The sequence below is a fragment of the Aythya ferina genome (assembly GCF_964211825.1).
Source record: "Aythya ferina genome assembly, chromosome: 10".
Lineage (NCBI taxonomy): Eukaryota > Metazoa > Chordata > Aves > Anseriformes > Anatidae > Aythya > Aythya ferina.
The window spans coordinates 16,926,046-16,939,234 of NC_140306.1; the positions used below are offsets into that span (position 1 = coordinate 16,926,046).

Here is a 13,189-nt window from a genome sequence, read left to right on the forward strand (position 1 = left end):
GCCTTCAAGACAGCTAAGCAATACTAATTGAATCTGCTTTCAGAAGTGTTTACTTTACTGCTTCTTTAAAGCACATCCCTCTTCTCATCAAAGCAGGGTCACAATGACTTGGGATCCTGCTTCTCTTCAGAAATTCTTTTCATTCCTCTCTAGAGATTTTTACATGCTGGGTTTGACAATGAAAAATTAAAAATATCTACTTGATGTTATTTGTTATGCTGAACCGATAAAACTCCATTAATTTCACTCTATTTGGAATAAAAGTCAGCTTTGAAGTTAAAATTCACATGCAAGAAAGCATAGATTAATGTGAAAAGTTCATGAACCCTATTAACATCTGAAAATGTTGAACTCCTAACAAAACATGGAGCAAGCAAGTCGAACTGTGACATCCCTGATTTCACTCATGCTTTTTCACACAGCTGTAGTTCACTTTTATGTTAGACACTTGGCTTATAATGACCTGATGCAAGGATGTATTGAGGAAGCCACTGCAGCTACCAGGAAAGGACGGGTAGGATGGCATTGTTCTGAGCACTACATTTAGCTTTTACTGAGGCAGCCCCACCTCTGCCTTGGTGCTGGCAGACAGGATGGGGAAATGGTGGGATGAGACAAGTTCCTTCCACTTTCAAGACTTTCCTGTGTTTTGTGTGAGAGCTGTGTCAGAGCACCAGTGCAGTGTGCCAGGCAGATGTCAGTAACAAGCTGTTTTTCCTTCTCTGTCACTCAGGTTTTTTCCTACAGACTGCTTTGTGACACCCATTTGACAGCAGGTGAGAACCCAGTTTACCCTGGCTGGAACCACTGGATTTACAAATCACTACAAAGGAAATACAAAAATAGTCGTATTTAATTCTCCACTGGCATTATGGTACAATTTAAGGACTTCAAAGGGAGACTATTGCATTTGTACATTTGCACGTGAGGAATGGCAGAAATGCAAGAGGTGGAACAGGAGATGTGATTGCCAGCCATTTGTTTGGATGTTTGATTCGTCTGCTTTGGGGCTCAGAGCTGAGGCTAGGTTAGAGCTTTGAAAAGCTGTGAGGAGTTTAAGTATTGAGTGGAAGAAAGCTGTTTGTACCCGTTTGTATTTCTATGTGTTATTTGCTATTTGCATTTGTATCATTCCTAGAGAACTTTGTCTGAATACGTTGCTTTGTCAGTTGTGAGGCTGTTTTGTTTAAGTCCCTCTCTCAGCATATGATCAACAAGCAGCCTGTGTGTAAGGGCATGCAGTGGTTAACTCTGGGCTCTCAAAAAGCTGTGATGTGATATCAGATGTCACGAGCAATTAATGTTGCTAATGTTTGTTGTTAAGATATTTTTCCAGTTTTACATATAACCAATATAGATTTAAATTCAACCAGCGTGCTTTCATAAACAATTTCAGTATATTAGCTAGTATCCTCTATGCTCTATCTAGAAAGACAGCTTTGTTAAAATTGATGCTGATATTGTTTAAAGATTTAGATGGATGAGGTCATGCTGTACTTCATCTAAAATGGCTTTCTCATTTGAAATAATACAATTGTTATCATTTAAGATAAGCACAGAATTTTTTTCTCAGAGGCATGCTGGTTTTGTGCAGGTTTTAGAAATGTTTCACTGCAGTTACATCTTTTTACAGGGAGAGCCTCGTTGGTAGTATTCTTTTTTTGACCTTGGTACGTCCTCAAGCTTTCCAGACAATGTTGTTGAATTGCTTAGAGGCTAGGCTCAGCAAAGAACCTCCTGTACGTACGCTGTCAGCTCCATGCCAGAAGGCTTATAAGGTGAAGAAAACTTACTCTATTTTACTCTGAAAGACTTTCTGAAAAATGTTTATTTGGGATAAACAAAGATTGCCATTCCTGGGTTTCAGATTTTGTTGAATTCTTTTTTTAAAGAGGAAGAAAGATATCAGTGGCAAAATGGGAAGAGTGGGAGAAAAGATTGGTAAGGAAGGATTTGAAATTACTTTCCAATGTATTTATAATTTGCTAAGCAGAAGAGGCTATAAAACACAAAAGACTTGTGATTTAAAAAATAATAAAAAAAAAGGATGCAGTAAGACATTGCCAGTGTTCTTATTTCAGATTAAGTTGACTGATCAAATAATTAGAAATAAAACGTGTGATCTGTTCTGTTCATAAACCTATCTTGGATTAATTAAATCTGTCATTTATTTAAATACATGTCACGTTGTCGTATTAAGGTTTCTACCTAAAACAAAAGGGTTGTCAGGAAAATTAGAATAATTTGCTTTAAAATCAAAGGCATGAAAATAAGCCGTAAGTCAGTAAATTTTACAATATCCAAATGAAGGCTGCCTGTGGTCTTTGATCACGTGGAATTTATCATCCCTTACAAATCAGTTACATGGGCAGTATCCTTCTTGTCCTTAAGCTCTCTAGGAAATTACATTTTAGTTTAGATGAAGCCTGTACTTATTAATACTTGACTCCATGGTATTGTTTCTGCTTTGCTTCTAACAAATGACCAAAATATTTTCCTTGCAACACCCAGACAAGTTTTGATAATTTTAAAACCTTAATTTGTGATGAACTTTGTGGAGTTACCTCTCTTCATGAGCAAGACAAATGGCAAATGACAGTGAGAAAGAGTTCTTGTCTCTGAATCTAGCAAAGTTGGCAAGAGCTGCAAACTGAACAGAGACTGAAATTTTTACAACACGCACTTTTGCTGTCCTGGATACAAGCATAAGCAAACACAGACTGTTTAATTGCCGTAGTTCCAGGGCTATCACAAGAGAAGGGCTACTCAGGGCACCGCATGCATATTTGCAGAGAAACTCCTTGTATATATAATTTAAAGCACCTTTTTTTTTTTTTTTCTTTTTTTTTTTTTTTCCACATTGCTTGGACAAGCTGTCCACATGAAGAGCAATGATATGATGCAGACACAGACATACAGACATTTCACTGTGTTTCAAGCAAGACTGGGAAGGGAAGTAAGGCTGCATGGGTGTCCGGCCACTGGAACAGGTTCCCAGAGAGGCTGTGAGTCTCTGTCCATGAAGATATTGAAAAGTTGTCTGTCTGGACATGGTCCTGGGCAACCTGCTCTAGAAGGCCCTGCTCGAGCAGGGTGGTAGGACCAGATGATGTTCATGGGTCCCTTCCAACTTCAACCATTTTGTGATTCTGTTGGATGGGACAGGACAGGACAGGAAGGGAAGTCTCCTTTCAAACTGAAGCCCTGGGATCTGCTTTGTGGGTGCTAGATGATGTTTTGTAAGGTTATTTTCTATGAAATCCATGCTACAGTCTGGCTTCCACTAAGTGCAATGGTAATGTGCTTTGTAGTGGGGAAAAGTTTTTAAACAGACTGTATAAATGAACCATATTCTGGCAGAAGGTAAAAGCTCTTTGTGCACGTTCCAGAGAGACACGGGTTACACGTGTGGTAGCAGACAGTAGTTGGCTCTACAGCTACTGATGGTTCATGGCCTGATGTGCCCAGGGAGTATTCACTTTTGCAGCTATTCACACAGGTTTTGAAAGGAGAATCACCTCGAAGGATTTGCATACCTATGGGAACTTTAGCATTCTGGCCCATTAGAAAGAACTGGAGGCCTAGCCCACCAGAACACCTCTCTATGAACAACAGCACAAAAAGCAGTTGAAAATTGGGTCATTCAAGCCACAATATTTCCCAAGTTTCCAGTAACAAAGGTAAGGTTTCCTCATGCCCTTTGCAGAGCTGCCAGCAGGAGGTTCTTTGGCTCAGATCACCAGAATTTCACAGGTGCTCAACCTCTCCTGGAATCAACAGTAATTAGGAACCTACTTACCTTAGTGGATCTAAATCTTAGCAGTCCAGTGGTAGCGAAACTCATCTGGCTGCTTACTTTGCAATGATCTGTGTTTAAAGTACATGGCACTGGTAAGTCTCAGCTTTGCTCAGCGTGAGAAACAATGTTTGGTGTGAGTTCATAGCAGATTTGATCTACAAAGGCACCAAGACAATCTACCTTAGGAACCATCCCCTCCTCAGTTCCCACCCAAACAGGAGCTCAGCAGAAACTCTGGGGAGTGAATGTTGGAGTAACTCAGCTCAGGAGCATGTACCTCAACAGCCCACACCTCATTACATTTTCCAGGCTTGCTTGGGAAAAAAAATAAAATGTGTTTTTCAGAAGTAAAAACCAAGACATTTTCCAGAAGGCAAGAAAGTAATGGGGGTAATTCTGTGAGCTGGTTAAGTATTTTGATCTCAGCATTAGGTCTTCTTGCATTCCCTGATACACACTTCCAGAGCTAACTGTTAATCTGCTCAGCACTCTGTTGCAAGACCTGACTGCACTAAGTGTTTTGCATACAAATACTATTTGCAGCCTCTTTTTCCATCTCCTATTTATATGTAGCAAGGTAGAAGAGCAATATTTCAGCATATGCATTTAAACACAGACATGAATTCCAAACAGCTGTTTCTTCAGGGGTTTTTATAAAGCTAGTGGCCTTCTAGGAAATCAGAGGCCAGTTTGCACTTAGTTATTCAGCTTCCACCTACAGAAAAAGCAGTAAGTAGATAACACGTGTTGTTTTAAGTCTGTTTTGGATGGTCGCAGATGTGACTCTACAGTTAAAGTTATCTGATGATGAAGAGCCTGGAATAGATACCTTCCGTGGCTCTTCTCCCTAACTAATTTGTAAGAGGTGAGCTGAAGTTTTCCCTCTGCCCAGGGAACCTGGCAGTGACACATCACCCTTCTGCATGGCTCTTAACACAGGACAGAGCAGATAGATGGAGAAAATTTCCTGAGACCAGAATTGTAATACGGGACTTTGTCAACAGGCTCTGTCTCGTCTAACACCTGCAGCAATTAAAAGAGCTTGTTCCAAGCTACATCATTCCATATTTTCATGGGAGGAGTCTCCTTCCTTTATTACCCCAATTCATCCCAGACTTTGCAGAGTTCAGCTCAAACAACACAGCTTTTTTCAAAGTAACCAACATTTACTCCAGTGCATTTTTGCATTGTAGTCACTCTGGGGATCCTAGAGTTTGTGACGGTTTCCACCAAACCCCTTTACCACAACAGTACATCAGCCAGGTGCACCCCACTCCGTAAGAAAGGCAGAGAAGGTGCTACTTGGCTGGGGAAAGAAATATAGGAGAAGAAGTGAACCTCAGCAAAAGATTTCCTGTCTCATTTTGAAAATGAGCAGCTGAAATACAGGCCGTATATATTCCTGTTCCCTCCTCATCCCCTGCTCTTTTTTCTCTTCACAGGTTGCTCACCTCCAGTTGCTAAGCAACATGCTGTCTCACTGCTCTAAATCCTAGTCCACAGCAAAAAAAGAAAAAAAAAAAAAAAGGAAAAAATAATACTGCAGGGGCAAAATTATGCTGACAAGTAGGGAGCATAAACTTTTCCTCTCCTCTCTCCTTTTTCTCCCGTGCTCAATGTCTTTCACACTGCATTAAATCTCATCTCACCGTTGTGCACTAAGGCAAGCAGCACAACCTTTGGCCACCCAGAGCACACACTTAAATAAAATCAGGAGGATGGGGGGGGAGCAGAAGGAAGGAGGTCAGGTCATGAACCCTATTTAATGCTGAAAAGTATTGAGATTTCCTCTGCATAAATAATGACTTCCAAAGGATAATTGCTGGTATGAATGATGAAATTCTGCATGTGCCACAGTAATCTAGGACAGGTTACAGACACAGAATATTATGTATTCTGCACCAATGTAAAGTCCCTCTTCTATACTTTTCTTCTTATTATTAAAGGCTTTACAGTTTGACCATAAAGCTTTACTCCTCCACACTGTCATTTACTTCTAATGGAAGGTCTTAATGCTGCCTGAACTCCTTTTTCTCTCCTGTTATCCACCCAAACAGGCTATGAACATTTTAAGGAAATAATAAAAATAAAATTCATTTAAGCTATTCAGCTCATTTGAAAAGTTAACATTTTTACATGCTACTCCATTCCTATGCAATCCAATTTTTTGAGCGGAATCTCACAGAACTAAATTTTGAAAAAAAAAATAAGCTTACTTTACATGTGGAGATATATTTGTATAGAGTAAAAAAAAACATATACCTGTATAAGATCAACTGCATGCTCTGCTTTCCTTTATTAATACTCATTCCCAGCCTTTTTGGTCTGTAGCTTATTTTCAGTGCTCAGCATTTCCCTGCGAACTACCATGGTGTCAAGCTTTCATTAATATACCATTAAGTGTGAGATAGTACTGTACTTCAGTACCTGCCTTGGTTTACAGGAGTGCTGCATCCAGACCACTTTTCATGGCCTCTCAGCCCAACAGTGATAAAAGGATCCATGTTTGGAAATAGATTGGCACGAGTCTGTTCCTGAGCTTCAGCTGGCCATCAGTAAAATAGACAGGGTACTTTGCTTCACTACTTTCCCTATTTAAACTACACAGTATTCAGCGCAGAGAATGACTTTTGCTATTGCAACAGCTACATTTGCAGCAAATTATACATATTTGCCATCTGAACTATCTATAAAACAATCAAACTTAGTGTAAGTTTCTGCCAAATCAAATACAAGATTCAAGAGTCAAAGCATTTCACCTCTGACTGAAGCCACCTGAACATACTTCTGAAATGAAGCAAAGACAAATTTAGCTAATTGAAATTGTAATTTTCTAATTGAACTGAAAGATTTTCTAATCTTCTGAGGATTCAGGGCTGAGTCATTCATGTTCGAATGAGATATTGATTGAAAGACTAGAAGAGGACACAGCACAGCAGTGACAGTCAATACACCAATACCCCATGGTATCATGGTCTGGCTGTGTGTGATGGTCCAACGACTGGACACAATTACTATTTCAGAATTCAAAACAACAGATGTGTCCTACACTGGGGTGACCATGTTATATTTTCCATCACCTTTGCCTATTCCTACAACTCACTGTAAAATCTCTCCATTCCTGGAAGCAATGCAAGGCAAGAAAAAAAAAATAAAATAAAAAGAAGAAGAAGAAGGGATAGGATCTCTGTCCAGTGGACATCAACACACACCTTCTCCATAAAATGAAAAAAATCAGCAGACATGTGAGTGCCTGCACCTATTTACTTTGCCTCACAGGTTCTTCTTTGGTGTCAAGTTCCTCAAAAATCAGGCCCAAGTCCAAGCATCTAACCCCACTCTGGACGTGCACTAGCTGCCATGCAAATCTTAAACAGACTTACAGTTCCAAGTTTTATTAGCTTGCATGTCTATTAGCTTGCTCCAGGTGACTTCAGTAAGTTTATTCACAATCACTCCCCCACGACAGGACAGCTCTATATCCTGTCACATGGTGGCATCCTCATATCAAAACAGAGTAATTAACACCTTGTATCGATTCACAGGATTAAAAAAATGCACAAGGGTGACTGAATCATAACAGATACTTGATTTCCTATACAATACAAACAATGAGGAAAGCAGGAATAGAGAAAGATTTAGGATGCTTTGCCCACAGACATAGAAATAATATATGTTATTTCCAGTTCTGGATGGCAGTCTCAGCTTGCAGGCCAGAGAAACATTTGGCTGTATAGCAGTCATTGTTCTTCAACACAGCACTATTCTGTTTCACCTGCACAGTCAATGACAGCGTAACACAAATCGTGCCTGAGAGGACAGAAATAAGCATTCAGTTCTGACAGCGTAGTGGTTGAAATTGATGTGTTTGCAGGGAAAAAAGAAGAAAAAGAAGAAAAAAAAAGCACTTTCACAGCCAGTCTTTCAAAATAACAGTGTAATCCATTGTGTACTCCTGATAGGATGCTCTTTAAAAGTGCTGAAAGAACTCAGGGTAGAAACAAGACCTTTAGAGCTAGTTTAAGGTGATTAGAGGATTAATAGGTTTAGTCTGAAAGAACTGAAGTTCAAGAAGAAGATTTTGAGAGTGTGAAAGTGTATCTTACAGTTATCCCCCGTATGAGCACAATAAATATAGAGAGATATCTTTCTGAACTACTCTATATAAATTCAAGAAACTGTTTCCCATTACAGACATCTCGGTAGCAATGAAAACAACTTAGAAGGGAAAACTGCCTACTGCTGGCCTCTGCAAGATTTTCTATAAAGGTACATCTTCTGTAGAAACCACATCAGAAATAAATTATCCAAGTGGAGACAGGCAAGTCTACTGACATCTTAAGACAGTAATTTCATGGACCAAAGATGTCAACCCAGAAGGTGTCTGTCTTCTATCTCACTTTCCACACCATAACAACATTGAAGGAAGGCACCCGTACTTTCGCAGGAAATCACATTCTCTCTACTTATTTCTATGGTAAAGACGTTTCTAACCATATCTTGATTAGCAAAGCATCTAATGTGTTCAAACTCACAGAATCACAGAATATTAGGGATTGGGAAATCTGCAATATTTGATCTGAGCCACCTGTCCTAACAATCAAAAGTACCTGGGTACAAGCCTGTAAGCCAAATAGAAGAGAAGCACCACGCCTGCATTTTCACTTCTGCAAACAGCAGCAGAGGACACAGCAGAAAGTCTTCGGCATGGAGCAGGAAAAACCCACATGCAGGGACACGAGGAGGTGTGCAGCAGCAGCTGTCCCTCTCAGGAACAAATGTTTCTGTTGATAATGGCACTTGCAAGCCATACCAGAAGACTGTGGAGGAAAAAATGCAAAAAGTATCTTAAAAAAAAAAAAAAAAAAGCTTTCTTGCCAGTGACTGTGTAGAGACACAGCCAGGGCACCTGTGATGCAGAGCTGGGCCATGCTCGTTCCCTAAGTGCATTGATAGGTAAGACTAGGACTGCCAGGATCTGTAAGTTTAAGCCTTTAATAAGCTAAGTTAATTATATTCTCATTTTACTGCAGCTGCAGTAGTGATATATTTGAATTCTCTTTACATTGCTGAGAAACTAAAGGCTAACGGTCCTTAAATGCATGTCTATAACCTTATTTACTTCACATAATCAGGAAAATCATCTGTCAGTCTCTGCATTCTGTAGATTTATCCCATTGACTTGAACAAAACTGTGAGAACATTAACTTTGGGGAGGCTCCGCATAATCTTTATCTTATTCCATTATAATGATGCGCCCATTAATGGATCTACTGCATTACACAGGAACAGAATACCCATCTGTGTGTGTGTGCACAAAACACGTGGTCTCCTATGGCCTGACAAGCTGTTTTGTAATGAATGCAGACAAAGCAAAAATTTCACCATAAATTTCACTAGCAAATGAATGCTCAGGTATCTGAGGAATAAAAGGGCGGGTGAAAACGCTCTAAAAATAATTAAGGCTTGTAAGGCTGGCCAAGGCAATTAGCAGCCAAAATGCTCACAGGCTGCTGAGATAGGAGCCTGCAGTTTCTAAGACCCTGTTGTAATTTGGGCTGGCTGTGTGTCTGAGACAGCAGGCTCTGCTGCTGGACGAGCAGGACAATGAAGAATCATCATGGTTCCACCATACTGAGATTCCATCACAGGCAGCATTAGCACCCACCCTTCTTTCCTTTCTCATACTCTCATTTTACTGTAAGGAAAGGAAAAAAGTATGGAAGCTAAGCAGCTTCTCAGCACGTGCACATCTCCCTTGGCCTGTAACCCGGCGTCCTGACTCAGGCACAAAGACAATAAATAAACAACAACAACTTTGGAACTAAATTTGGTAAAAAACAACACCAGCTCCAAGCACTAATCTGCTCTCCTCTGAAGAAGGCATTCTAAGGTGGAGATTTTCACGTCCCAACAAGACATGTCACAGCCCAGCCAAGGCTCGGCAACAGTGGTGTTGTACTGAACAGGCAAGGGCTGCCCTTTCATCCACTGATGACACTTTGGGTAATAACATCTGTTAATAGATGATGGCATTTTCTATCAAGGGTGTCACAGAAAGGTCAGCTCCTTCACTGCAACTTGTACATACGAGGGCAGGCTGAACCCTTAAGAAACACTAAAATCCTGCTACTTCTAGACAGCTCGCACGGAGTGCAGCCCCACTCTGCCAGGTGCTGGCTGGGGGCAGGTTGAGGTGCTCAGCCTTGCAGGTCTGAAACCTGCAGCTAAATGGAGGCAGCAGGAGCACCCAGCCACAAGGCAGTCACAAAGCAGATGATTTTTACAGCCTTTTCTTCTTCCTTTAATCGCTTTTTTAGAAAATAAACATTTGTATCTCTTATTTCCAGAGTAGGTCCAGATGATCTATGTATGTATCAAGGTCACGGAAACTGCTCCTTAAGACTGCTTGTTGTAGCAGTCTCTTCTTACATAAAGTATTGTCGATTTCTGTTTGTTTGACTGATCTGAAAATCATCCAGATGACTAATTCCTAGCCTTAAGTTTGTGGTCTGCGTGTTTATTTTGTCGCCTCTTTTCCTATGAGTTGTTCAGCTTGTCATTTAAAATACCACTGTGTTAGTCTTGTTCTCTCGGTGGAATGCTGCTTTCCAAACAGCAACTGCAAATATTCAGAAGTACCTTTTTAGGACTATTATTCATACTAAGTTTAAACAAACATAACCAATCATGAGTACCAAGCACGTCTCAATATGCAGATCAGAGAACTGTAGAAGAGAAATTGAACTCAACCTTGCCATGCATGCACGTATTTTCATAAGTTTTTATATTTTAATTGATTGATTTGTTTCTATATTGATTAATTTGTCAAAAAATACCACAAATACTTCTTCTGATGCCTTCCATATTCTTTTTTGAGCTCTACAGTAGTTTTTTTCTCAGCTCATCCTCATTCATCGATCAACTAGTGATTTCAGTTTCTTGCTCTGAATTTCTCTGATGAGGTTCTGTTGAGAAATTATGATTTTGTACCTACAATGCATTAAATAATAAAGTCTGTAAGGTTTTATGTATACATATGTATATGCATACTTAGAGAGCAACAAGAAAGCCAAGAGCTTGCTAAAGCAAAATAAAATGCTCGAGTGTAGGTATGCACTGATTTGCATTTCCCTTCATGCATTTCTGCTGGTAAATTTATTGGTACTGCAGGTCTGCTGACACTCACCATAATTTATGGCAAAACTGTTCAGCTATCACAGCTAGCCATAGCTATTTCCTCAGGGCATTAATAAAGCCTTTGCTTTCCTCTTTTGACCTAGTCCTCAGAGCAGATACCTAAACACGTCAGGTAGGAAGCAGAAATGAATGTAATAGTGTTAGCTTTCCTTCTTCAGGGTCAGTGATGGACTGGGACTGGCTTGCACCATCTCCGACTTTTCAGAGTTAAGTACAGGGTCAAGACACCACTGTTAACAGTGGTCTTGAGAGCAACACCCAGGAAAATTATCCCCTCCACCCCGCATGAGAAACAGGGCAGTCCTCACTCAGCTCTGCCAAAAGCAAATGATTTCCTTTTTTCTCGCTGCTGAACCCTTCCAGAAATCAACGAGGATAACTACATATTAGGGAACTAAAACAAGGGGATAACAAGCAAACATTAAGCAAACTATTTAGGACTGTTGTATACATTGTCAAGTTCATCAAGGAGCTAAAATGTTTAGAGTTGAAGAAGCAAACCATATAAAAGGATTGCTTCTTTATACACAGTGGCATTACAAAGTACAAGCAGTGTGCTGAGCATAGGCGTTCTCTAGGAAACTGGAAATCATAGGCAGAAATTTTTTTGACCATGTCCCAGTTTGAACCTTTCAGGACAGCAAGAGAAGGGCTCTGCAGTTCTACACCAGCTCGACTAGACATGAAGAAAGTGGCATGTGCCACTCTGAAGGGAGACTGAGAAGGAGGGCTGGGAATTCAGCAAATACTGAGCAGCAGCATGGCAGCTTCAGGATGGGGACGCTTGACAGCACTTCATTTCTTTTGACCTTTTTGTTCTGCCCTCCTCTGTCAACAACACTTATCCAGGCACACAAAAAGGGAAAAAAACGCAAGCAAACTGCCTTTTCCATTCCAAAAAGACATCATGTTGGTACGATGGCAGCTGCAGTAACAGGTGAAAATGAGCTCTATTTGCTGCATTAAAGCTCTAATTCAATTTGGCAGAAAATCACTTGCAAATCAAGCAAATGTGACACAAGCATTTTCCCCTGTGTTTGGCCATGTCCAGAAAATTCAGCCACAGCTGGTTTGTTTGCCACACACTACTCTAATACAGTATCAGTGAAAAAATAAAAACACATTTTCCATTGCTACGCAACACTAGCTTCCCCTTAGGACTTACTCGTATTTTTCTTCTATTCAGGCTCAGCCTTTACCCAGTAATACAAATAATCCCAATCAGTATCTTCGCTATGAAATCTGCAGTTGCTGAGTGATCTTCCCATACAACACAACCTCTATGTTCTTTACAGTCTCAATTATTCCATTTCAAGCAGTGTTCAGCTGCAAAGACTTGATTGTTGCATGCCCTATGTGTGTCGTACACTGCGAAAGGCTGCCACTAGCACTGTCCTCTGCTTATGTTTAAGAAATGATTTGTGAAGTGAGGGCTTACAAAGGATTTTAACAACTTCTCAGGTTTTAGGAAAATCTCTGACATCTGAGAAAGTTGGACGCTGATATATACCTTACATTCAAACCTGCTGATGTCCCCAAAATGACATGCCAGATGCAAGCTGTAGTGAGATGATTTTAAAAGCTAGGAGAAATTTGTTCATATGTTGGTTTTACATCTATTTACATTTAAAATATACTTATTTTAAATATCAAGCCTCATCGGGATTCTTCTGGTTTGTGTGTCACCTTGTGTTTGAACTCCCTTCTGTACCACTCTTGCTTAGCTCAGTGCTGGAAGCTGACCTTTTACTGCAATGAGAAACAAGGCCTTGGGCAAGGGAAGTACAAAATAAATGGACCAAAGTAAACTCTGATGGATTGCTTGAGTTATAACATCAAACTGCTAATGCAAACTTTATTCTTCATAAATCATTTCACTTCCCGAAACTTCTATGCAAAATAGTCTTTACATGTTCACAGCATTATATTTATTGATACTTTATACTCTAACATTAACATTCCAGCATGACTCTTCTAAAGGATATTTTAATCCTTTCAGAGAAACTGTGAGTGTTAAATTCTTTTTTTTTTTCAAATGTTCTCCTTCCATGACCCTAAAAAACAACCCAGAGCTACATGTCGCTGCTCTGTGTGCATTGGGGATGAGCCATGAAGCAGCCACTTCAAAGTGGGTACTGTCGAATGCTGCTAGGTGGGCAGTTCCTCTCAAAAAGAGATCAAGTGATTTTA

The 13,189-nt window shown here is 40.1% G+C and overlaps 1 protein-coding gene and 1 long non-coding RNA gene across 2 annotated transcripts in view; both read right to left on the minus strand.

Moving 5' to 3' along the window:
• LOC311442363 overlaps window positions 1-13,189 on the minus strand; it is a 58,410-nt gene that overhangs the window by 27,573 nt on the left and 17,648 nt on the right. The window lies entirely within an intron of this gene.
• On the minus strand, window positions 7,425-8,755 carry LOC311442361 (uncharacterized protein). The gene is made up of 3 exons (XM_084531517.1): window positions 8,709-8,755; window positions 8,410-8,619; window positions 7,425-7,609 (listed from the first exon to the last, which is right to left on the minus strand). The coding sequence occupies exons 1-3, from the start codon at window positions 8,728-8,730 to the stop codon at window positions 7,476-7,478; spliced, it is 366 nt and encodes a 121-aa protein (XP_084387643.1). The 5' UTR covers window positions 8,731-8,755; the 3' UTR covers window positions 7,425-7,475.